The 27,630-nt window shown below is 34.8% G+C and overlaps 1 protein-coding gene and 2 pseudogenes across 1 annotated transcript; 1 reads left to right on the top strand and 2 right to left on the bottom strand.

Moving 5' to 3' along the window:
• Nucleotides 1–2,510: 2,510 nt before the first annotated feature.
• On the top strand, nucleotides 2,511–5,057 carry LOC107929421 (uncharacterized). The gene has a single exon (XM_016860838.2). It carries the CDS (start codon nucleotides 2,621–2,623, stop codon nucleotides 4,907–4,909), a length of 2,289 nt encoding a protein of 762 aa, XP_016716327.1. The 5' UTR covers nucleotides 2,511–2,620; the 3' UTR covers nucleotides 4,910–5,057.
• Nucleotides 5,058–10,906: 5,849 nt separating this feature from the next.
• On the bottom strand, nucleotides 10,907–15,471 carry LOC107929464 (4-coumarate--CoA ligase-like 6; annotated as a pseudogene).
• A 1,539-nt stretch (nucleotides 15,472–17,010) lies between these two features.
• LOC107929419 (CSC1-like protein At1g32090) lies at nucleotides 17,011–26,919 on the bottom strand (annotated as a pseudogene).
• Nucleotides 26,920–27,630: the final 711 nt, after the last annotated feature.

The following is a 27,630-nucleotide window of genomic DNA, read 5'->3' as shown; positions in this document are numbered from 1 at the left end:
TTGGGGGGATGACCCACCTTGATAGAATAATGAATACGGAGGTGTTTGAATCTCATAAAGTGATGGGAAATGGTAAAAAGTGAATCTCATAAGGTGATGGGGAATGGTAAAAAAAAGAGCTCCCCGACGACGCCTCGTGTGATCCCTCATGCGACAGTGGCCTATTGATCAGCTGTTGACTTGGAGTAATTAGGAACGGAGATGAACCGGACCATGCATTCCAACCTGCTATAAGACTGGGAAAAGGAAACATAAAAGGGTTAGGATACATATAAGGGTTAGGATACGCACCTGGCATAATCTGAAAAGGCTGTGATATGGGTGTCGTCAGTTGAAGTGTTGGCCTAGGTGGCTGTGTGGGCACTGTTGATGGGCCCGGTGATTGTATGGGCGCTGTTGATGGGCCCGCGTCGTCATCCCTTCTTCTTGGATTTAAAAGGCCCCGCCGTTCCCTTTGCACACGAATTTGTCATCGCCTCTCCTCTTCCAACAGTAAATATGGCTTGCCATAGATCCTAAATCATGGCATGTATTTTGGCACGCATGCTAACTCAGGAACGATGATCGGTTCCCGAGTAGGTATATAGTCATAACGATTTTCCCACATTTCGATATATTCTGACCAGTGTCTTGGCCAATCCGTATTCAATAGCCGTAATTTGACTTTGTGCTCATCATTGAGCACCTCATGTTCTACGGGAATCGGTTGTCGGAATCTAAATTGCCGCAATACCCTATCTGACTAGTGCATCTCCACGATAGCATAGTTTACCAATGGGACTTTCACATGCCAAGTGTTCGGATTTTGAAAAAAATCATCCGGATTTACTGCCCGAATTGTCGGATCCTCGTATGTTGTCCATTGAAACTATATGAACATGATAAAAATATTAGTTATATAGGTAATACTAAATAATAAATACTAAATACGAAACAACTATTTTATTATGTATATATATTTTATTTAATACTTACTTGTGCTTCCAACTGTTGGTCTAATAGAACCCGTATATCTTCAAGAGATATGGGTATTCCAACATAACTCGCTAAATGGTTCCTCCTAATTAAATAATTTTTTAGCATACAATTATATTTTAAATCTACGTAATAATTGTAAAATCTAATATAAAATTTACCTCGTTATTAGTGGGAATGTATATGGGTGGTTCACTCGAGGACGTAAAAATGGAAAGCGAAACCGTGCCCATGATTGCAGTAGTGATAGACATCCTCCGATTTTGGCTTTATTCGGTCATGTCGCCCCGCACATCTCCCGATACAATATTGCTAACACGACAGACCCCCAACTTAATTCACATGTTGCTCTAAAATCAATAAGTTTCAGCAGCCATCTCAGATGTACGCGGTTTTGTGACAAGTCCGGCATCAAATAATCTCCAATCATCTCAAGAATATATGCCCGAGCATATCGTATTCTTTATAATTTAGTCAAATCATTATCCGGCTCCAGAAATGTGTCTTGTAACTAGCCCATCTCGATCCGACCTCCATTAATATTATCCGGAATAGCACCCAAAAGCTTGTAGCATACGGCCCCCCAATCAGCAGATTGAGAGGACCCGGTGACTGCGTACCCATCTACCGGCAACCCCAATTGCAATTGCACGTCTTCTGGAGTGATAGTACACTCTCTGCATGGAAGATGGAAAGTGTGCGTCTCGGGTCTCCACCTTTCTATCAATGCACTGATTAGTTTCGGGTCCAACTTGCACCCCCGACCTATCGTGGCCACGTGCCAAAAACCCGCTTCTCACAGGTAACTCTCTATCAATGGCAATGGAGGACCAGACATATTACAGATATAGCATTGCAACACCTGATCTACAGACTGTTATAAAAAAAATTATAAAATAAATATTAATTAAAATTGCATAAATGAAAAAAAATTAAATACTATTCAAAAATTAAATAAACTTATCACTTACAGTTGTCATTTGATCGACGGAGATGTGTTTCGTATCGAGACAAATTAATTATCCGGCCATTACTAACACGATCGAATATTTTTGTAATTTAAAAAATAAAACTAATTTAAAAAAAATTAAACACAGTTTTTTTTACAAAAATTAGAGACAACTTTGACAAAAATTGAGAGAAGTTTGAGAGAATTTTGAAAGAATTTAGAGAGAATTGTGAGAGGACTATTGTGTGAAAAAATGAAAGGGGGGAGGGGCCTTTTATAGTTTTTTTTTTTACCGTTGGAGTTCAAACGGTCATATGACTGTTTGGGGCAAAACACTCCCCTAAGGAAGCGTTTTGCTGACACGTACCCTGACTTCGTCTTGACGTGGACGCTCTTTCAGAGAAAATGGTCATTTCCTATAAATAATGAAAAAGTCGGACCATTTCCATAAAAACAAAATAAAAGGGCTTTTTTGTAAATTACCCAAAAAATCTCTTAAAAAGTAAAAGGCAAAAGTAAAAGGCAAAAGCGTGGTTTCTTTGAAATAAAAAATAAAAAATAAAAATAAAAATAAAAACCGAAAGCAAGAGATGGAGACGATGAAAATATATGTGTGTGTGTGTTGATTGGCGGTCGGTGTAGTTTTACTGTCCTTATACATAACAAGAGAACTGAGAGAGAAAGAGAAGGCAGGAAATGTTGAAGCTCGTTCCGGGTCTAACAGTCGCTCTAATATTTATCAAGAAGGTGTGGGAGCGTTGGAATATCGTAGGGGCTCTTCTCTTTAGCCTCATGTTGCAGAGCTTCCTCACATTGGTGGCCCCATTCAGAAGATCCACAAGGGACAGAGGCTTGATTCTGATCATCTGGTGTGCTTACTTGATCGCTGATGCAACTGCTAATTTTGCTATCGGTCTCATAAGCAACAACGTACGCAGCCCATGTGATTCTTCCGGTAAGGAAGAAAATGATCTTTTGGCATTTTGGGCTCCATTTCTCTTACTGCACCTTGGCTGTCCTGATCCCATCACAGCCTTTTCTCTTGAAGATAATGAACTCTGGCAAAGGCACATGCTTAGCCTCATTCTCCAAGCCGTAGCTTCTACCTATGTCTTCTTTCAATCCCTTTCCCACAACAAGCTGCAGTTGCCCACATTCCTCATGTTTATTGCCGGAGTCATCAAGTATTCTGAGCGGATTTGGGCTTTGTACCGGGCAAGCACCGACAGCTTCCGCAACTCCTTGCTCCAAAAAGAAGATCCGGGCCCCGATTATGCACTACTTATGGACAAATTTGCTTGTATGAGGGATGGCCACCTTCCCACGAAAACCATAACACTAGAACAGCCTGAGAAAGAAGCCGAAGATGTGAAGCAAGACAACTTGAGTGATTTAGAAGTGTTGCATTACGCTTATCACTTTTTTGAAACCTTCAAGGGCCTTGTTGTGGATCTCATGTTTAGCATACACGCGCGGAAAGAGAGCCGAGAATTCTTCAAGATGAGGACTCCGGAAGATGCACTAAGAGTCATAGAGGTTGAACTCAACTTCTTGTATGGGGTTTTCTATACCAAGATGATGATAATGCATTCCAGGGTAGGCTATGTTTTCCGAATCATAGCCTGTGGGTCAATTTTAGTGGCTCTTGCGCTCTTCCATTTCCATACCAACCAAAGTAAATACGACCCATTTAATGTGAAAATCACCTACAGCTTGCTCCTGGGTGCCCTTGCCATGGAATTTGTAGCCTTCCTAATGCTCTTTTTCTCTGATTGGACTTTTGCTTCCCCTGTTCATCCTGCTTTAAAGCCTTCGGAGCTTATCTACCGCTGCTTTCTTGCTCTCACCAAGTCTAGTTGGTACAGGAGTCCAGGAAATGAAGTATTAGTCTTGGCTACACCCTTGTTTCGCAGATGGTCTGGGTCTGTCTCGGGACACAATTTCTTAAGGTATTGCCGGAAAAGTAGTCCAACCACAATGCTGAAATTCACCAGTTGGTGGGACCCAATTTCGGACTTGAAGGTAGTGCGAGGGCTGCGCCTGAATCTAGTTGCCAACTTGGTGGGAAAGCTGAAGCTAATACTATTGCCCCTCTCTTTTGTCAGCAAACTTTGCCACATTCCAGAACCCATCGCTAAAAAGATGGGCTTTCAGGAGTTTTTGGATGAAATGGCTTATGTGTCACATGAGCCGCTCGCTAAAGATTTATGGGACATCATCTTTAAGGAGATCAAAGAAAAATCTAAAGAAGCACTACTTTCTAAACATGTTGCTAAGCGAATATCTTCAAGTAGAGGGGAATGGGTTCTAATGTCAGGTGAGTACAGCCACATTGACTGGAGTGAATTTATGAGCCATGAGGCAGAACTCGATGAGAGGATTATTTTGTGGCACATTGCCACTGACCTTTGCTACCACAATGACTCGCCATCACAATCAGCATCATCGTCAGAGTCATCGTCATTGCCATCGCCATCGTCACCGGCACCGCATAAGATCACTAGTAAGCTTCTGTCAGATTACATGTTATATCTTCTGGTCATGCGCCCATCTATGATGTCCACCGTGGTAGGTCTTGCCAAAATAAGATTCCAAGACACTCTTGCTGAGGCTCACAGGTTGTTTGAAAGAAACGATTTAGGAGCAGGAGAAAATGATAAAAGGGCCTGTGAAATAATTTATGGCGTGAACACAGACATTAAACCTGTGCATCTCAAGGGAGATCGAAGTAAGTCGGTGCTGTTTGATGCATGCAGGCTGGCCAGAGAGCTGGATAAATTTGAAAACGGAAAGTGGCTGTTAATAAGCAAGGTATGGGTGGATTTACTCTCCTATGCTGCAACCCAATGCAGACCAAGTGCACATGTTGAGCAAATAGGTAAAGGTGGGGAGCTTATTACCTTTGTTTGGTTACTCGTCGCTCACTTTGGTCTCGGCCATTGCTTCCAAACCACTACCATCGCCAAACTCATTGCCGGAAAGTAATTTAACTCTTTTTTTTTAATTTAAATATATAAATAAATTTAATACTTGAGGCAGTATTTGTATTCACCTTCTTCTTAATTTGTACAATTTACTAATCTTAGCAATGTTTTAGATATTGTACCTTCCGTTGCCGCCATAAAATAAATGGGTTTATTTGAATTTTTGTATTTATCCATATTAACATTTTTTTTTTAAAATGTTTATTTAATTTCACCTGATGGTTCATAAAGTTTTGTCCAAAGTGTAGACTGCTGTTACCAAAACTGTAAACACATTTGATAAAATCTCAAGTGACAAATTTGTTGTAACAAAGTAAAAATAGTTAAAAAGGGTTATAACCACAGCTAACTATCATATATATCACAGTTGTACATCAACTGCTTTAATATGGCAATCCAGCAATACGAAGTTGAGTAGTGTTACCATGTTACCATAATAAATGCAACAATCATCAAGGACAGTCTGGAAACCAAATAAAGAGCTATAAATTTAAATGATTAATCAACAACCAAAACACTGAAATAGCCCCCGCAACCAATATCCAAAAAAATGAAAACAAAATCAATTAGGTTGGATTTTACAAATAAAGAAAGAGGAAAACTTAGGTTTTGTTCTCTGCCTGGTTTCCTCACAATCCTTTCTTTGGGTTTTTCCGATGCTAGGAAGGCGAGTTTAGTCAGAGAATAGGGACCGATAAAAGACATAACTAGTCCCCGCATGACGCAACTTGTGGAGTTCGCTAAATCGGATTATAACAAGGTGCTTTCGCCATCAGGTTTGAAGTTAAGGAGAGTGATGACGGGCGAGATGAAGGTAGTTCATGGAGTAAAGTACAAGCTTGATTGTAACAAAATTGTTTGTCCCATGCCTAGCGCAATGGTCCTTCAAATCAACTGGTTGAGAGAGATCATGACTCTCAGCTGTAAGTCTCAGAACAAATTTTATACATGCTCTATTGCTCATTTTTCTCCCATGCCATGCGAGCACCAGCCCTGCTGGAACTCATAGGAAGAGGATATTCCGATACATAATGGTGCAACATGAGGATTGCCAATCACCAGCATCCCCCACTTGTACCACTCTTCGAACGCCCGGCAAAGGCACCCTGGAAAAATCAAAAAGTTTTTTTTCCATCAAGATATTCTTCTTCTCACGTCTGGCTTCCAAAACGATCGGTCCCTTTGCTTTCTTAGGACCAGAGGGTTTGTTCTCAGGCTGCTTTGGCCTTAGAAGCTTTGATACAATTTGATTTGAACCCTTCTGATACGGGGTTGCGCGCGGACCAAGATCGAGTTGCCAAGTCACGAGAAACTCCTACGAAAACCCTAAACAATTAGATCTGAAACGAAACAGAAAATTAAAAGATTAGATTTTTGAATTTTCAGATCTGAAATAAAATCCCCAAATCAGCAAAGAATCAAATTGAGAATAGAAATAAGTGTTAGGGTTCTTGAAACCCTCAAGGAGATTGTGATTCTGCCCAATTGAACACCAAGATAGTTTTCCCCAAATTTCGACAATCTAATTTCACCCAAAAAGAGTATGGAAAAACCCTAGAAATTGGGGATTTTTGGGCTGATTCCTTAAGATAGAAAAAGGCTGAAAACACAATAAGAACAGAAAATATATTAGATAATGATTCAGCACAAGTAGAAATAAAGAAAGAATTGACAGTAAGAAATTAAAAGATAAGTCCTAAGAAGCCTTGAAATCTCGAAAGATCTCACAACTCCCTTCAAACGGCTCTAATCTCCCCTCCAAAGAATATCAATGGCAAGAAGAAGGTTGAAGATGGCTCCCACAATCAAAAAGATTGTTAAAACAACTTCTAAAGAAAACTCAAGAGAAAATCCTTGAAGAACTCAAAGAGAATTTTCACTCAAATCAAATCTGAAATTTTCAATGTAATTGTAATGTAATGTAGGGTGGCTGGCCAAGCCATATAAATAGGCCTTTCAAATGTTTTCCTAATTTAATTAGAACACTAAAACTAAAACTAAAAAAAAAAACTCCTAATTATTTTAATATGGAAATTCGGCCAAGGGTCTTTTATTTGGGACTCTTGGACTGAATATAAAAATTTAAACTAAGTAAAATAAATAAATAAATAAATAAAAATAAAACTTTACAACTTGGGCCACTTTGACAATTTGGCCTGATTTTCAACTAAGTATGGATGGATTTCTTGATTGGGCTGGGAATTTGCTTATTGGGCCTCGCCTTCAAGAATTTGGGCTTTTTTGACTCGTATCATTCCCCCTTCCTCAAAAAGATTCGTCCTCGAATCTGAAAAATCAAATGAACTCGACTTTCCTCTATCGAACGGGAGTAATGGCAATTGAGTCCACTGAAAAGAATAGCCATGAAATAGTAAATAGCAACGGAAACAAGCTTGTAGTCCAATCATAAGCATAACAGAACAGGTATAACGCATGTGAATGGACAGATTCAGATTACCATGCAAACAATCTAATTTACTCACCACTGCCTCGTCAAATATTTGAAACAAAGATGGACATGTTTTAAGGCATTCAGTCGTCTCACATTGTTCCCACAAACCATGAATAAATTGCGAGTATTAAATCAAATGGTAAACATAATCGTCACAAGTAGGTATTTGAAAAGATTCACATGGTTCACAGAGTTGCATAATCATACCATGCATTAATCGACGGTCTATAGATTCACTCACACATGCATTATCAAACACAAGAATATTTTTATCAACCATCAAAACAGATATATCATCAATAAATAAAATAGGACAGTCAAGCACGTTTCGATCTAAGTGTTCATCAACACGATCTTTATCACTATCCGAGGAGTACAAAAGTGTTTCAAAGGTTTCAAGCATCTTACCTCGATAAGCAGAAGAATAAGGGTCGATTTTACCTTTTTCATTTAAAACAAACCTTCGCTCATCGGGGGCATAGTGTAGTTGAATCTCCGTTGTTGAGTTAACCTTTGTCAAATGGAACTCAAACTTCATGTACAACCACATAAACTGTTTAAGGCACGAATATAAATTGAAAACAAATTTGGAAAATTTCGTTACCTTATTCTCCAAAACAGATTTGGACAAATTCGAGGATTTTACACAAGGTAAATCAAGAGAATAACAAATCACGCTTCTTTTCGTAATGACTTTATCAACCACAATCGAAGAGTAACAATTAATCGGATCAAAATGAGGGGATCTTTTAAGAACTAAGTCACCAAAAGTTTTATCAATAATTTTCAAATCTGCAATGGACTCGGTTTCTAAAATTTCCTTACCTCGCTTACCTTCGGGATCATGTAGTGTGATTTCATCTTTGCCTAAGTTGATCGTATGAAAGCGTCTTTCATTTGAGAGGTATTGAAGTTGAAAGTTATCTTTCGATCTTTCAGGAACCTGAAAAGTAGCAACACAAGAAAAATTCATATCTTGGTTAGTGGAAACATTCCTCACTAGCCTTTCCTCGTCTTTTTCTTTTGTTTCTTTTTCTAACTCATTTTCTCTTCTTTCTTCAACTTCTTTTTCAAATTTCTTTTCTGTTTCACATTCCTTTTCACTCTCAATCTCTTTTTGCTCTTTTTCATTCTCTTTTTCTTTTTCCTCACTTGTTTTAACAGAATTTCTCAGTTTGATTTGGTCCTCATGGACTTGTTCCGGAGTGAGCGGCACTAAGGTAAGTTTCTTTCCTTGATGCTTGAAGGAATACCTATTGGTACGACCATCGTGAGTGACTTTTCGATCCAGTTGCCACGGTTCTCCTAGCAACAAATGGCAGGCTTGAATAGGCATTACGTCGCACACAACTTCGTCTTGATACTTACCGATAGAAAATGCGATGCGCACTTGTTGAGTGACCCTAAATTGGCCTTCGTTGCTAAGCCCTTGTAGTTGATAAGGTTGTGGATGCTTGGTAGTGGTTAAGCAAAGCTTTTCCACCATCGTCGTGCTGGCTATGTTCGAGCAACTTTCACCATCAATAATAACTCTACAAAGCTTACCTTGTACGTGGCAGCGAGTATGAAAGAGATGTTCTCGTTGCTGCTCGCTCTTTGGTTTTGCCAAAGATGATTGTCCACGATCATGAAAATCATCATCCATTCTAGTGACACGTCGAGGGCCGCGCCTCTGGGGTTGGTTATCCCTATCTTCTTTGATTGGATTTCGATATTGAGGTTCTTGATTCAATTGCACCTCATTGATGGTAGCAGTCAAAGCTCGAAGAGCAGCAGCCTGTTCATCCAACTGTTGTTGGAATTTTTTAAATATGTCACTATTATTATCACCTGTAGACATTTTTTTTAAAACCTGCAAAACACTCAACACTCAAAAATAAAAGTTATCAAACATCACCGTTAATCACTCAAAAAGAAAAAATCAAATTCTCAATGAGGTCGAATTCAATCTTGTGAGTTCTTTATCAGAGTTTATATCAACCAATTAGAGAGTGTGAACCAAACTACCAAAGAATCCTAATTTGCACTAGGATGCCAAAAACTGACGAGACACCAATTGATTCGTGTTGTACCGAGGAAGAAGTTGTGCACACGTTTAAATCCTACTAACACAAGAAACAAGAAAGTGTTAGATAACGTAAAGAATGAATAAAGGTAAACAAATGAAAACCTACAGCTAAGAATCAATAAAAATTGCTGAAAACAGAAAACCCGAAAAACTGCGGAGTAACTTGACAACTTCATTCGAGGTGTTCCCGATCTCCAAAAATCACAAAATTAAATCTGGAATGTCTTCAAATATTGAATTTTTGATCTGGAAAATTTGGGCACCAAATTCAACCCGCTGAATATTTTTTTAATTTTTTATTGGATTTCGTCTTTTTTCAATTTTTTGACTTTTTCGACTTATTTTTTTGCGGGAAATATTTTTGTATATTCAATAACAGTGCCAAAAATATGTATGTAAAATTTCAGATCAATCAGAAAACGTTTACCCACTCAAATGAATTTTTTTCGAAAATTTTTCTGGGTAAAACTGCTGTTTGTAATTTAAAAAATAGAGATCAGTTTAGAAATCAACCAAGAACACCCAAAACGCCCAAAATCTGATACCAAATGATACGGGGTTGCGCGCGGACCAAGATCGAGTTGCCAAGTCACGAGAAACTCCTACGAAAACCCTAAACAATTAGATCTGAAACGAAACAGAAAATTAAAAGATTAGATTTTTGAATTTTCAGATCTGAAATAAAATCCCCAAATCAGCAAAGAATCAAATTGAGAATAGAAATAAGTGTTAGGGTTCTTGAAACCCTCAAGGAGATTGTGATTCTGCCCAATTGAACACCAAGATAGTTTTCCCCAAATTTCGACAATCTAATTTCACCCAAAAAGAGTATGGAAAAACCCTAGAAATTGGGGATTTTTGGGCTGATTCCTTAAGATAGAAAAAGGCTGAAAACACAATAAGAACAGAAAATAGATTAGATAATGATTCAGCACAAGTAGAAATAAAGAAAGAATTGACAGTAAGAAATTAAAAGATAAGTCCTAAGAAGCCTTGAAATCTCGAAAGATCTCACAACTCCCTTCAAACGGCTCTAATCTCCCCTCCAAAGAATATCAATGGCAAGAAGAAAGTTGAAGATGGCTCCCACAATCAAAAAGATTGTTAAAACAACTTCTAAAGAAAACTCAAGAGAAAATCCTTGAAGAACTCAAAGAGAATTTTCACTCAAATCAAATCTGAAATTTTCAATGTAATTGTAATGTAATGTAAGGTGGCTGGCCAAGCCATATAAATAGGCCTTTCAAATGTTTTCCTAATTTAATTAGAACACTAAAACTAAAACTAAAAAAAAAACTCCTAATTATTTTAATATGGAAATTCGGCCAAGGGTCTTTTATTTGGGACTCTTGGACTGAATATAAAAATTTAAACTAAGTAAAATAAATAAATAAATAAATAAAAATAAAACTTTACAACTTGGGCCACTTTGACAATTTGGCCTGATTTTCAACTAAGTATGGATGGATTTCTTGATTGGGCTGGGAATTTGCTTATTGGGCCTCGCCTTCAAGAATTTGGGCTTTTTTGACTCGTATCACCTTCATAGAAGGCTTCTGTTTCCTCATCTTTGCGGCATATTTGAGTTTTGTTGCATAGAACTTGAACCAGGTTCGGATGTGGAGTTGTAATTATAAAACCAAGAAAAAGCTAAAAAGAAGGATGATCCAACATCAGCTCCAGCCATCATGTTTTCACTGCAGCATAATATCAACAAAAACAAATTCCTAATTGGCATTAAAATTCCTGGTACATGAACATTTTCTATATCCGTCAATTTATCATGAGATACTAAATGGTTTTCGAGCATTCAAGAAGCGAAAAATCCAAGTACTTATTAGGTCTGTCACACTTAGTAGTAGAAAGATAAAAAGAAAGAAGAAAACAGTTATTACCAACAAGTTTATGCTTAGGACAATATTTGAGAGGAAAACGAAAGAAGAAACTAGAAATGCGTTAATTGAATTACTACATATAAGATTTCCAGATTATTTCTATATCAAAAACAGATTATGATTCAAGGCTTTCTGGCTGTAAGATAAATCAATCTTGTAGGACAAATTTAGAGTTGTGCCCCACGTGCAAATGTACAGAACTGTTACAAACTGATTGTGTCAGCCGACAACAATGAGCAAGCTTTGCCTGCTTGCAGGGGATGAGTGAAAAAATTCAGCCAAATATACAACGCTGCCTGTTCCAATCTATGGGCACGGGAAAAAACAAGACTAAAGAACTAGTTTTAACAAAGAATGCATAATCAAGATTGGGAACAATATAAAGAGTATGAAAATTGAGAATTTTGAGAGGCAAACAAATGCATAATCAGGTATAGTAATACTGGTCAGCTTTTACGGAATTCATAAATCCTGTTGAAGAGGTACATACCTTGATGCAGTAGCTATTCCTCAGGCTAATAGGATCACAAAAAAGTAATTTTTTCAATGTCCCGCACAAAATTTGCACTAGTCAGAACCAGTCACTACAACTGCAGCAGCTGTGAGGGATGAATAGGCACATACAAGCAATATAGACAAGCTCTCATACACAGCATGAAACTGAAATTAGTCAAAATGATATATTCAGGTATCAAACGAAACATCATCACCATTTTTGTCCTATGAATAGATTGAGGACATTGCTAAACCACATTAAAAATGGTGAACGAGCAAAATTCATTGAAAAGTGTGACCCATCAATAATAGCCATGAGACTTGACCCATCAATAATAGCTATCAGACTTTTAAGCTCAAAGATTTGATTGGTTTCTGCAGATGTATGTGTTGCACGAAGTTCTCAAACTTCAGAAGTCCATTCAAGGTTTCCTTAGCTACTGATATGGAAATATACGGCAATTTTACATAATAATTTCTTTATATAGAGAGGGACTGCATGATTTGAAGGGCTGAATTAAGACAATTTTAACTAAATACAAGGCTTGAACTTAAAAATAATGACAAAGACAAGGTAGCAAAAAGTATCTTATACATGATGCTGAAATCCCACATGGGTCTTTTGGACCCTATGAACCATTAAATTGTACTATCCCTTCAAGACTGATACAAGTAGCTGCAGATTGCTGCTGTTTACCTAGACAAACAGAATTATAATTGTCTTTGTAGCTGAATGTCCTACCTTGTCAGAATTAAATCTGCGAAAAAATCAGCTCTACCAGAACAAAGATCTTAAAGTCTAGAACTTATGAAACTCTTAAGTTCTTTTCGAAGAATTTTTCCTGCAGCAGACTTTGGAATTGATTCTGTAAACACCACCCTTCTTACTTTCTTATAAGGTGCAACCTAATATAAATAAAGATGAAAGTATAAAATAAGTGCTTGATAAACAGGACAGTAAAAGAGCTTCGAAGAGTATTAGGCTTGTATTATGTTGGGTATGATTTGTAAATGTAAATACTTGAAAGGAAGGGATATTATATGACATCCAAAAACGGCAAGAACTTATGCACCTGATTAGCCACGAAGTCTATGACAGCTCCTTTGGTCAGTGTACAACCGTGCCTCCTCACCACAAATGCCACAGGAATCTCACCGCATACTTCATCAGCGGCTCTAAAGCACCCAAAAAAATGGATGCTGTTTAATTCTATTTTTCATCGCTAAAAGTGAATAAAGGCTAAAAAGAAGCATTACCAAGCTCAGACGTTTTGTGATGTTGTGATGGTTGCAAATTGCAATTACTCATTCCATAGACAATTTAATTGACCTTGATCTATAATATAACATTCACCTAGGTTTTAGTCTTGAACTTTGGACTTCATAGTTTATTGTTCCTCGTACACATAGTGGTCTAATGGCTTCATTGTCTTTTGAGAAATCAGATGCATATGCTTGCAATTTGAGATTCATTTTAGGAAGGAGGACAACAAACAATTCTCTCCACAACATGTCAATGTCAGATAAAAATGTGAAAGTTAATACTTACGAAGTTACAGCAGCATCTAGTATCTCGGGATGGGAAATCAATACAGCCTCTAAATCAGCAGGGGCGATCTGGTACAACAATAACATTATAAATATCATGTTAAATTGATTTCAGAGCACTAGCTTATATTTGTTCATCAAGTATATTAAATTGAAAGGGAAAAGAAGTTATGCCTGATAGCCCTTGTATTTTATAATCTCTTTCAAGCGGTCAGATAAATACAAATACCCGTCTTCATCAAAACAAACAATGTCACCAGTACGTAGCCAACCATCTTTGTCAATTGTCATATTGGTGGCCTCAACATTATTTATGTATCCTGGAAAATCAAGAGAAGCCTAATAAATAAGCTACCCAAGAATTTGTTCGGAAGTTTCTAGCTTTTATATCATTAAGTGAACAAATTGCCTTTTCCTGCAACATGGACTGCTTTAAACAAAATGCAGGCATATTTGCATCGTTTTATGACTGACTGGACCACTGATCATGTAGAAAACATAAAGGTGAGAATAAGAATACAAGAATAGAAAGAACCGGTTTTATGTCATTCTCATATTAAAACAAATAGGACAAACCATATTCAAAGATGGGCTAATTAATTACGTTGCATAATTGCAGGTCCTCTTAGCCAAAGCTCGCCATGAAAGCCAGGAGGCAAAGAAGGATCAGAATTCCAATATACCACTTTAGCTTGCATGTTTGGTGCTAGAAGTCCTATTGAAGAATAATTATGATGTTTTTCATTGTTGAAGCCACGAGTTCCTACTGCAGTTGATTCAGTCATGCCATAGCCCTATAAAGAGACAAAATTGAAGCAAGCTAAGTAATTTAACCTCCCAAATATTAGTTACAAATTGTAAGAGCATGACAACTTAAGAGGGATGTATTAAACTTAAGCCTTAGTACCTGAACGAAATCAACATGAGGAAGAGCCTGAACAAAGTCCAATATGGTTTTCCTGCTCAAAGGAGCAGCACCACAGGAAACCTGTTTTAAACTCTGCAAGCTATTTTCACAAACATGCTTGGCTCTCATTGTCAATGTTGTCAGTATAGGTGGAACAACTGGAAAGTGAGTAACTCCATAGTCATCAATTACTTTCACCAGTTCACTGGCATCAAATCTCCTCATGATAACAATGCTAGAACCCAATGACAATAATCCAACCACGAAAAGTGATAATCCATATATATGGAACATTGGAAGAACAGCTAAATACACATTCTTTGAACTTGAATATTCGTACTGTGAAGCTTCAAATCTTACAAAAAGCTCAGTCATTTGCTATAAAATTCCCATGTGTTAATACAACTCCCTTGCTAACGCCTGTAGTACCTGATGAATACATTATTGCCGCCGTGTCCTGCTGCCTAATCACAGGCCTTGGCGCCTTACCAAATTGGCCCCCAATAAGCTTACGAAAAGATAAAAAACCAGTCTTTTCTGAATCCAGGTCCATGTTTTCTGGTACCCCAATTGCATGAACACCCAATTTCTGAAGTTTGTCAACATTTTCAAGTAGAGTAAATGCAAAACGCACACCACAATCAACAATTTGTTTCTTGACCTCCATCATATTACTTAGTGGATTCATGGTGGTAACAATTGCACCCAAATATAAAACGCTGAAGAAAATAATGGGGAAATGAACAGAATTTGGCAACAAAAGCAAGACCACATCCCCTTGGGAAACACCGAGGTGGTGGAGACCTGAGGCCATTGATTGGACCAAAGGTAATAGCTTTGAGTAAGATATTGAATACCCAGATGAGGAATCAATCAAAGCAGTAACCCCATCATGTTGGTGAGAGAAAATGAAGGAAACAACGTCAAGAAATGGATCAGTTGGGAGAGATATAGAGGAATACGTGCTGGAATAGATTCTTGTTTCTGGTGAATACCAGTCAGGAAGATGAGTAGTTTTGGGTTCTGAGGTCTCGGGGAAGAAATTCAAGCTTGTTGCCATTGATGCAGGGTGTAACAGAAAAAAAAAAGAAAGAAAGAATAGAGGCAGAACAGAGGAGAGAAGAAAAATGGTATTGCAGCTTAGTTTGCACTTTTAGGTCCGGTGCAGCGAAAGCACCGTATTATAGTTTGGCAAGAAATTGAGAAAAAGGACAAAACCCCTAAACCCATAAACAAATGATACGATTATATACGGTTTCTTTTTATAAAAATAAATTAATTAGTAGACGGTGGGTTGAAAATTATTTATGAAAATAGTACAATTGTTATAGTAAGTCATGATGTATCGTTACTCTGTTTGTCACACTATCTTAAAAAAAATTGACATTATAAATAAATGTTATAGTGTCCCACTAAATTAAATCTACACCAAAATTATATCATATTTTCTCATAATTTTTCAAATCGTATATGACCAAAACGGTAAAGTGATATCGTTGCATTGTAACACGACACCACTTTTATATTATATCAAGATTTGAAGAGAAAATATAGAGAATTAAGGAAAATCAAGAAGTAATGACAAAAGTTAATTCCCTATTTTATTTATTTTTTTCCCCTAATTCTCACCATTTTTTTATGTTTTCTCCTCCAATTCCTGACATGTTGTAGAAAATGGTGTAGCAACACCACTTTATCGTATTAACTATATATAATTTTAAAAATTACCAAAAAATATAGTATAATTTTAATGTTGTAGGTGATGCCATGGCATAGTAACATAACACCGTGAGTTATATAACAAATATACTATTTTTGTAAATATCCTTCCACTCATACTACTTAATTTATTTTTTATATTATTTTCATTAAAAGAAAAACCCACTATATACGTTAAACTTGCTTATAAACTTTAACTTTATTTTTGGTTATGGCTGAATTCAGCCCCTTTTTCCATCTGCGTAAACATGCTTGTTATTTCAGAAATGCTTGCGCCGACCTATGATTTTGAAACTTTCACGCATACCTTTTCTTTTAAAATTTATTTCAAGATTTCATTAATCAAAGAAGTAATTAGGTTGACCTTGTAAATTGTTTCTTTATAGTAGCCAAGATTGAATAGCAGATTTCTCGGCCACCCTAATCGATGACAGACATTTTATTTTTCCATATGTACTAAAAGATTGAATTTTTGTTATTGAAATTAAAAATTCATCATCATTTTACCAGCAAGTTACGTTGATCATAATTCAGAACACATCAATCATGTCTTCTCGAGTGCAATGTTCTAAAAGAGGAAAATTCTAGTATTCAACATTACGACGTGTGGAAAATTTCAGTCTAAGTTCTAAAATTTAAGCCTTTCAAGATTTTTGGATTAATGTGCTATTTGATACTTTAATTTAACTTTAAAGTTTAATTTGATATACAAATCAAATAAAATATTATCGATCAATGTTTCACACAAGTATTTTAGTAAAAAAAATATAAGCCCTTAATTGAAAAAAGAAGAAAAAAAAATTTAAATATCAAATTAAATATTAAAGCCAAACTTAAGTACTAAATTTAGACAAAAAACCATAAAATATCAAATTAAAAAAATTCAAATACCTAAATGAACATTGAAACTAAATTCAAGTACCTAAATGAACATTGAAGCCAAACTCAAATACTAAATAGAATATTAACCCAAGATCCCCCCAACAATTACTTAGCATGGTGGAACATCAAACCATAATTTACTGAAAAATGCCTTGATTGACAAGGTGATATGAATAGTAGCAAAAAATAATTTACAGAAATGGAAAAGGACTTCAACATCAATGCCTGGTTAGTGACAAATTGGTTAAGACTTCTTAGTTCTAAGCATACATATATTAGTCCCTTGAATTGCCCGGCTCTGCTTCATAATGATAGCCATAATGGGTAGGGGAGGAAAAGTTATAGGCATATTGGGGTGGGAAGCCATGGTGATAAACATCTTGGGGCGCAGAGGTGGTGGGATGATGAGGTGGGGAAGGGGAACTGTGATCATCACTAGTTTGACTTTGAGCATTGTCGCCATAACTTTGGTTCTTGTCAACTCGAACTTTATCGACTCTCACTTCTTCCAATTCCTCTTCTTCAAAGGAACGGAAAATCGGGTGCAAGTACGCATCAGCTAAGAAGGTTGTTAAGTTAACATCAGGTTCTATGGTTTGATCCATTATGTCCTTTTTCATTGCTTCCTGCATGATAACAATGAAAAAGGAACCTTAGCTATAGCTTGGACAAATTTTCACATATGAAATAAAAAGAACCTTTTGGCCCTTGTTACCTATTTGCAAAGTATGGAACTTACCTCGAGTGGATATCTTCGGAATGCAGGCTCAAAACGGTGCTTGCAGTACTGATTGAAGGATAATGTCAATATGGGTAAGATAGCAAGCAGAGGAGTTGAATTAGCAGCTTCTTTTGTATTGAGAAGACCCAATAATAGAAGTTGAGAGATCACTAAGCTTGCTATTATGCGGCTGTGAACATGCGGCCAGAATGCGGCACCACTCTCATACTGTTGATTGTAGACGTTAATTATCTGCATGATTAAATGGAAAACGAGATCACAAGCAGAATGACATGATCTGCAAAAGCATCTTTCAAATATTAGTAGACTTTCCATCTCTATGACCGATGAGCTTCCTAGTGAGAGTTGTGGAGAAAGCATACAAATTCAGCAGCATTGCAAAGAACTAACCTGATGACGGTAAACCAGGTACGCAAAGGCAAAGAAGTTCAATATAAAAGGAAGAAGGATGGGAGTAACCACTGCATACACAATTCCCAGAAGGAAGTACAGTTGGAGACTTGGGAGAGTTTCTGGATAGTCCACACTGCCAGGGTCCATGGCTTGTTCTCTGTCCCTTTCGGACTTAACCATAAACATGTTCTTAAGATGAAAAATAACCAACGGTTTCAGTCGGAGAATCTCACCAGCTATACCAGCCCATCCGTCAACCATTATATATGTAATAAAGAAAGTGGCCTTCATCGGTATTGACACTCCTATGGTTCTAGGAATCCTGCATTAGAATGGAATATTCAGAACATATGATAATAAGATATATTCACAGCTGCAGATTAAACATAGGCATTCCACCTAGACATCACTAAGCCATTTAAAAGAAAGGAAAATCTAAAAAAATTTCAATGTCAGATTAATTCAGATCAAGTAAAAGAAACTAGAATTTTAAGACAATTCTATAACATCTTTAAAATAATAGTACGAGTGGATCGAGGATTACTGAGTTGGTGATTGGTGAAGGAAAGAGTGCAATTGCTCGAAAGCTGTTCCAGTCACTATACTCCCCAAGAACACATTCACCAACATAAAATAATAGTACTTTGCTGATGCTCGTCGTTCAAGAGTTGATAAAGCTATATGTCCCTCAATCTTTGACATGATCATCAAAATTGTAGGCAGTATATACAAAAGGATTTTAAGAGCGAGACCAGGAAGGAAACCTTGCAAGAAAGATTTGATGAACTACCTGCACATTATTTTCAAGTAACACTTTGTGAGGGTGCTAAAACAATTCAAAAAGTTTCAAAATACTTGTATATATTCTTTGATCAAATAATATTAATAGTTCGAGACCTGCTATAATGGTGATTATGTTCTCATAGTAAAGTGTCCTAAGTTGCAGACAAGACATATTACAGAAGACGTCCTACAATTCTTAGCTAATAATCAAAAAATTAGTCGTATATAGTTTAATGGCTTCCCACTTTCATTTTATAAGTTATCTAAAGAGACAAGTCTAAAATGTGAGCAATAGATTCTAAGGATGAATTTTAGCACAAAAAAATTAATACAAGTAAATCACAATCCTAGTATCTATAAGCTAAGAAATTTAAGCTAACTTACAGTTCTATAACCGGCCTAAGGAAAGGAGCAACTCTTTCAAGACCCTCTAAATTTGCAAGAGATTGCACAAAAGTAATAGGTATCATGTAGAAAAATACCAATGCAAATACTGATAATGATATTATTAGTTTCCGAATGGTCAACGAGAGGAATGGTATAGCCAGATTTTGCCAATAAATATCACGGGGTTCTGGAGCCCAATTTGTTAACCACAGTGTGGGATTTTTGCTTTGTTGTGTCTGTGCACAAACAGCAGCCCCCCAACGCGATTTAAATGATACAAAAGCAACTGGCAGGATAGATTTTGTGTCTTTGAGAACTTTCTGGCGCTCTAGTGCCATCTGAGACGATTAAAGACAATGAAATAAATAGAATATTAGAGCCATCCAATGGTCCAGAATAATGCAGAAGGAAAACAGGTTCAACCATATATTGAACGCCTTGGAATGAAACATCAGCAGCAGCTTACATTTTTATCGAATTCTTTTATTTGTTGTTTGTAGAAATCAATGGAATCAACTCTTTTACCCCATAGCCCGAGAAATCCAGTCTGAAAGTTGAAAGCATTCACCAGGTCCGTAAACTATTTGATGAACTGCTAAATTGATATAAAGCTCGAAGGATAACTATAAAGCTAACACAGCTTATGCTACTATCATGAAAGCTTATAAGCACAAACTACCTTTTTAGTTGGTCTCTTCTCAGAATGTCTTTCGAACTTCAGTTGGTTATAGTCTAGCCAATTTTGAAGCCTATCTCTTTTCCTCACCAATTTAGCGAATTTGTTTGCATTATAAACAGCCTGAGTACAAAAATAATGGCAGGAATTATAAAGCCGCCTAAAAAGCCACCGAGGATATGCTAGATGTTTATTATGCATCTACTGCTCTCATTATAATTGAAAACATATAAAATCCTTAAGCAAAATAAGTGTACTACCTGGTGACAAAGATAAGTATCAGGGTGATTTGTTTTAAAGAATTGGTCCAGGGAATCTGATACGGAGTGACCCGAAATCTGTGGCACATTCCTCACAACAACCTGCAAAGTTCACCAATTTCTACCAGATGAAAGGTTGAATAAACCACTGAATAGTGAATTATATATAAGTGGGAGTGATATGCGTTCTAGGGTCATTCAAGAAAGTAAAATAGGATGTTTTGACTAACAGTGAACTGTTCTGCACGCCTACGTTGTGAAGCCAAGAAACGCAGCCTCATTGTTGCCACATTATCATATTCCTTGTAGAGCATGTAACAAATCCAAATTGTGAACAAGTATTCCAATCCTATATGAACAAAAAACCTGAAATAGTCCCACCATAACTCATTAGAAAAGCTAGAAAATTTTGCAAGGAGATATTCATTAAAGATTTTATACTGAACAGGGGGGACATTTGATATTGAGAGCTTATCAATGTCACTCACAACCAATTCTTTCCTCAAGAAAAATAATGTTCCACTTGACACATTCACTGGAATAAGGATAAAAAGTGCCACGACAGTTATGGGTACAAAAATCTTAAAGCCGTAAGAGAGGAAACAACTCTGTCAAAAAATGGTCAAATATATTAAAGCTTCTTTCTCTTACGCTAAAACAAGGAGAAAGAACATGGAAGAATAAGCCAAGAAAATTGACAAACCGCAGAGTAGGAATTCTCAAAAGAAAAGAAAAAGGTCAAGCTTTTTACCACAATGTGCATAAGTTTAATGCAAATTATAGTACAAAATTCAAGCTTTGTGTCAAAAGAAACAACATATTAACCAGAAGCAACGAGCAGATAAACGCAAGAAAAGAAAAGAAAAGAGTACCCGAGAGAGTAAATTCTGAGGAAAATAGCAGAGTCAAGGCCAGCATGGTTGATGAGCTCGCTCTCACTCATCTTCAAAGCTTGAGGCATCCAATTCAAGAAAGTAAGATAAGTCTTGAAATCGAGGTTGACAAACTTGGCCACAAAGTTCCCACCACTTCTTGGGCTTGACCTTCCTCCATTGATATACCATTTTGGGAGGTAAACTCTATCATTGACCGGTTGAATTCTCAGCACAGCAAAAGCCAACAAGAAGGCAAATGCAGTGAGAATATTGATTAAGGCAGACACCCCAATATCACTAAGAGTAGCCATTGGAGCAAATGAAAGGAAAGAGAAAGGCTAGGCTAGGCTATAGGGAAAAACAAAATGCCCAAACCAAATATGTGAGTGAGTGTTTTTTTTTTTTTTTTAAAAAGAGAGATAGAGAGATAGACACAAAGGAGGATATGCAAAGAAGCAACCAAATTGTCCAAACTATGTGACTGCTGATGTAAGGAACAGAATGAGAGCTCCCGAGTTCCAGAGAGGAAAAGTAATTTTTTTTTAAACATACAAAACTTAATTTCTTTTTCTTGTTTAAGTGGGAATTTAATGGAAAATTGATCTGTCAGGACTGAGGCTGCTGCTCTGTCTTTGATTCTATCATAGTCAAGTTGTATAATTTAATCAAAAGGGTATTACTTAAATTTGACTAGGAAAAGCTTTCATGTCCATGTACATGTGAATGTGAGAGCATGACTTGTTTATTGAATTTAATGAGAAGAGAAAAGTTGAGGGTGTAAATAACAATAATGGGGTTTGCTTATGGGATTGATTAATGTGTTGATTTATTGTTGTTCATGTTTTGTTTTCTTGTCAAAGCCTGTTGATGGATTAAAGAAATGTGAAAAGGGGTATCTTATATTTCAGGTATTCGTGTTTTCCTTGTGCTTGCGGTGGAAAGGGAAGCTCCATGGAGTCGTAGTTGGGATGAAACGACGACAAAGTTGCCCCCATCAACGCCTCAAATTCTGGCAATAATTTATTACTCTACTTAACATTGCTTTCACAAATACTTAAGATTAAAGAACATGATTCTTCATCGTCTGCTGCCTTTACCCTTTCGTCTTATTTTCTCTGAAAACCTAACCTGGATTATTCCCTTCATAAATTCATGAATTAACAGTGAGTGGACAAATAAAAATATGAAAAAGTAAAAAATTAAGTAATTTTTAATGTGTTTTGTAAGAATGAAAGTTTATTTTTCATCAGATTTTTTTATTTTTCAACACTATCACATAATTTAATTTTTTTATTTTATTTTTCATTTTTCAACATCACCAAATAATAAATAGAATTCTTTTAATTTTTCCTACCAAGTGCTTCAATGAAATATATATGATTATCATAAAATCTAGTTCTATCAATCAAATAACGAAAGATCTGTGTTTAAGTTTTCCATTAAATATTATACTCGAATTCGATAAAAATGAAACCAGAATTTGATATTTTAAATTAAATTTTATTTTTTTAAAAATAAAAAATTTTATTTTAACTATTTAAATAAAGGACGGAAAAAAACTCACTGCTGTCCCTTTGAATTCATTTTACAATTCTTATCTTTTATTTCTCTCTTGTTAAAAAATATATAAATTATACTGTAATCTTTTTATATTTAAAATTTATTTTTTATTTTTTATTTTTTGGGTATTTTACTTTTGGGATAATTATTAATACCGTTAAATTTTTTTTATTAAATTCAACTTTTTTATAATATCATTTTTAATTATATTAGTACCAAATGAGTTTTTTTTTATTTGTTATTTCAAAATATTACACCAAAGTGTTAATAATTGAATTTAAATTTTAAAATATAAAAAGTAAATAGACTAAATTTTTGAATCCAAGTACTAAATTTTCAATTTATAAAGAGTACAAAGACTTATAAAGCATGTTTCAACTATTAGCATGCTCCTATTTTGGTCATTTAAGTTCAAAAAAATTTATTTTAATTACTAATGTTATCGACATTTAAAACTTTGGTCACTCCTCCTTACATCATTAACGGGTTTTTAACATGGTACTTTTTTTTTATTAGCATAATAACAATTTTATCTCTCTAATATTTATAGATTCTATCAAATTGGTCTAATTCTAAAAAATATAACAAATTTAACTCTCAACTTTAAATATTTTTATTAATTTAATCATTACTCTAACAAATTTAAAAAAAACTTATATAACAATCTCACTCTGGTTTTCTTTTGAAGGGATTTGGAGACTAGTTTCGAACTAAAAAGTTACAGTGAGGAAATGGATTGTTAATCTTTCCAAGAATATGAATACACATAATAGTCCAAAAGACATGGCCAAGTATAAATATATTTTGCTTTAATTAGCATTTACATTTACTGTTTATTTGATTTTGTTACCCCTTGGAGTAGGACTATTTTCCCTTTCTTACCAGAGGACTCGTGTATGTTTTACCTCTCATTTTACTTTTTTCTTGAAATTAATCTTTGGCAGCATGGAGTTTGGCTATGTTTATCCGCCATATGAATGCTATAAAATTGCGCTTTTTGTGCCACTACTGGTTCTTTTCATTTAGGATTTTGGTAATTTTTTAGAATAAGAATTAAATTGATAAAATGTGTAAAGTTAAGAGTTAAATTTATTGAATTTTTAAAATTAAGAATAAATTAATTGAATCTATAAATATTGAAGGATTAAATTTATTATTATACTAATAAAAAAAAAGTGACATGAATATTTTGTTACTGATTTAATACATAAATTATCAAAATATATAACATTAGTAATTAAAAATGAATTTACTTTTTTATATTTTGGTCACCTTATATACAATTTACCTGTAACAATATTAGGGTTAAGAAAGATAAACTTTTTCGAATTCAAATGAAATATTAACCTTTTTTTAAAGGGTAAACTACTTATTTAATTACTTGAGATTACTCACATTTTTATTTTTGTTACTCAAATCAGTTATTTTAGTCACTTCTGTTAGATAAATTGTTAACTTAGTCACTCCCGTTAAATAAGTTGTCAATTTTATTCACTCTATCATTAAATACCTTAGGTTACCAAATGAAATGCTGACGCGAGTCTTTTAGTTGGTATAGTAATAAATTTAGTAACACTTTACACATTTTTATCAATTTGGTCCTAATTTTAAAAAAATTCAACAATTTAACCATTAATGTATGCACATTTTGTCAATTTAGTCCAAATTCTAAAAATTTAAAAAAAAAAAATAAACTTGAAAATATATATTATTTATTATAAAAAATACATAAATATATAAAATATATAAAAATAATTCTTAACTTGAAATGTATGTTTAATTGAATAAGAACTATTTTTAGAAAAAGCAAAAAAAAAAATCTTATATTTTCATATGAGGAACAAAAATCCCTTTTCATTCTCTTCTCTGTTTTAAACCCAAAACCTTCAATTGCCCTGAACTTATTTCTTAAGTTGTAGAACTTTTCAATTTCTTCGATTGGCAAATAATGGGTAAATTAAATATTATTTTAACCCTTTTTATAGTCTGAAACTTTCAATTTTTTCTAAAAAAAAAAGCCCTTTTCGTTTAACATGTTTCATAGCTTCAAAATATTTTTGAAGACATGAGTTTCAAACAAAATAGTTCTTGGGTTTTCTACTTTTTTCAACTATGGGTTTTAAAACCTTTAAAAAAAACTATGGGTTTTAATATATAGGTTAAATTTTAAGATAAAAATATCGAGAAATCTATGAGTTTAGAAATTTTGACTTCAAAGAGAGGAGAGGTTGAAAAAAAAATATCCATACACTTTGAGTAAAATAACAAAAAACAACTTACATCTATTCAACTAATCAAGAGGGGAGAAGGGTTTCAAAACCATTTTTTCTGTTATTTTAATTTTAAAATATTTTAATATTAAAATATATTTACGTAATTTAACACGTGTCAAGCCTAAAATTTTAATGGGGAAAGATGATTTAAAAGTTATAATGTAATTTTATTTTTTAATATTTTTTATTTTTATGTCTTTTCATAATAAATAATATAAATTTTTAAGTTTTTAAAATGAATTTGAACTAAATTAAAAAAAATGTACAAATATTAAGAGTTAATTTTGTTAAAATTTTTAGAATTATGGCTAATTTGACTTAGTATGAAAAGTGTTAAGAGCTAAATGTGTAATTTTAACAATAAAAAACTGTCAAGTTAGCATTTTATATGATGTCTAGCATTTAATAGTAGAATGACTAAAATTGATAAATTATCTAACAGGAATGACTAAAATAACAAATTTGAATAATTAAAATAGGAACATAGGTAAAATCAGGTGACTAAATACATAATTGAATAATTAAAATTGAAACATAGGTAAAATCAGGTGACTAAATACATAATTTACCCTTTTTCTAATGCAATTTAATAATATTTTAATATTCCCATTAACTTCGCACAGAAATATATATTTCATTAACAAAAAAGCTTTTTATGGGGTGTAGTTAAATTATGGGTAAATTACACCAACAGTCACCCAACTTTGGGGTAACTGACAAAACAGTCACTTAGGTTTCATTTCAGTTACTCAACTTTTGAAAAGTTACAGAATAGTTCTTTTTGCCGTTTTCTGTCACAGACATCACAACAAAGTGACATGGCAAGTGACGGTGTAATTGGTGTCAAAAAACCATCCAGCTAGCCGGTTACTCTCACTTTAATAGCCCTACCAGCACCATTTTAGGGTCAAAGAAAAAAAAAAGAAAAAGAAGAAGAGGAGGAGGAGAAGAATGAGGAGGAAGAGGAGGAAAAATGGCGATGCCCTGTACGTAGACCAACAGAAGCCATCAGCAAGGAAAAAGGAAAAGTACCTGCAAGAAAACCCCAGGAGAATGCTTAGAAATGATGCCATCTTTTCCAGCTAAATCAACCATCTGCAAAACACTTATTGCAGCAGGATGCACCTGACAAGCAACAAGTCAGGTATTGGTAACCAATATCTTTGTTAGCAAGCAAAATGCTAGATGGATGAGAAAAAAAAATAAAAAGTTATCCAGCAACTCATAATCAATAGAATGCTAACAGTAAAATTGAGGTTATAAATAAAAGACAAGCATACATATGTTCCAGTTTACTAGATGAAGAAATACAGTGGTAAAATTATTGTAAAATGCTTGTTGTTCTTACTTTTCCAGTAGCTATCACAATTTTTAAGCCTCTCGATGATGCCTCTTTCAAAGCTCTTGCATTGGTCAAAGAAACTTGATTTTTGCTGTTCAGCAGTGTGCCTAGCGTTAAAGTTACAAAAGCATTAGATATGGTACTGGAATTAATAAGAAATAGAATTACAGTGGGAATAATCTCACCATCCATATCACAGAAGATGTATTTGAACTTTGGTTTGTAGAATCGAAGACTACCTTCTTTCTTCTTGTCTTTTAACAAACTACCTGTAAGATTATCTCACTGGAAACAATATATTACTATAATTTATTGTTTAGCTTCAAAATCACTACAGAAATTGCACATACAAAAAGAATATAAACCTCTCAGGATAAGAAAAAAAAGCTTAAAAGGGTCCAACTATTAACAAACAGACAAAATAGGATATTACCGTTTGAATTTTCCATATGAAGGTTTGCATTACTTTCAACATCATATGCACTGCTATTAGTCCTTTTCCCTTCCATCCAAGACTCTTCAAAACAAATTCCTCCTCTTCCTCCATTTCTTCCTCAGCATTTTCACTGATAACAAAGAGACAAAGACATTAAAAAAAACAGAATCTAATAAAAAATTTTCTCCAAAGCAGTTCAAACAAAGATTATAACATTTTTTGCCATATATGCTCGTTGGAAATTTAGATTATAGCAACAAAAAGCCAATGACACAATTCTTCAATTTTTTGGGTAATTTACCCTATAATAAATTATCCGCAAACAAAAAAGACCAATCTTATACCCTGTTAATTGATTGTTGAATCGATTTCTAACCTTAAACCCTTCTTAATCTATTCTCGAATTAGTTTCAACACTAAACCAACCCAAATCACAATCGAAATTTCCCCAAATCAATTTTTTTCCCCAAATCCCCTTAATCCTAATCTGGTTCTAATTTTTTACCTCTAAACCCATAACCCTTAAATTTTTTTCCCTAACCCGCCCCAAACCAAGACCCATCAGCCGCTTCACTAACGTGGCAAGTTAACTTTCCATATCAGCTGGTTAACTTGCCACGTCAGCATCCTGTTAACACCCTGATGGAAACTGTTAATCAGGGACTATTTTGTCACTTTTTTATAACGTTAGTGACTGTTTTGTAACTTTTTGAAAGTTGAGTGACTGAAATGAAACCTAGGTGAATGTTTTGTCAGCTACCCCAAAGTTGGGTGACTGTTGGTGTAATTTACCCTTAAATTATTTAAATATTTGGTGAGGTCGGTTGAGTGAGTGCACTACTCTTCTACAAAGGGATAAAAGTTTATTTCATGCAACGCATGTGACGCAATAACAAAACAAAAACAATAGCTTCGAATTAGCTAGTTAGGTTACAAGTCACTTTTTAGTTACCCTTATTGGCAGCGGTGCCTTTATAAACATTCCCTATCCCTCTCTTCTTTTGCAGTTTTTTAACTTCGGAGGTGCTG

This window comes from Gossypium hirsutum, chromosome A08, assembly GCF_007990345.1.
Source record: "Gossypium hirsutum isolate 1008001.06 chromosome A08, Gossypium_hirsutum_v2.1, whole genome shotgun sequence".
Classification (NCBI taxonomy): Eukaryota; Viridiplantae; Streptophyta; class Magnoliopsida; order Malvales; family Malvaceae; genus Gossypium; species Gossypium hirsutum.
This window is presented reverse-complemented; position numbering and strand designations above follow the sequence as displayed.

Coding starts and splice junctions, on each gene's coding strand:
- LOC107929421 (XM_016860838.2), top strand. CDS start 2,621: ATGTTGAAGCTCGTTCCGGGTCTAACAGTCGCTCTAATATTTATCAAG.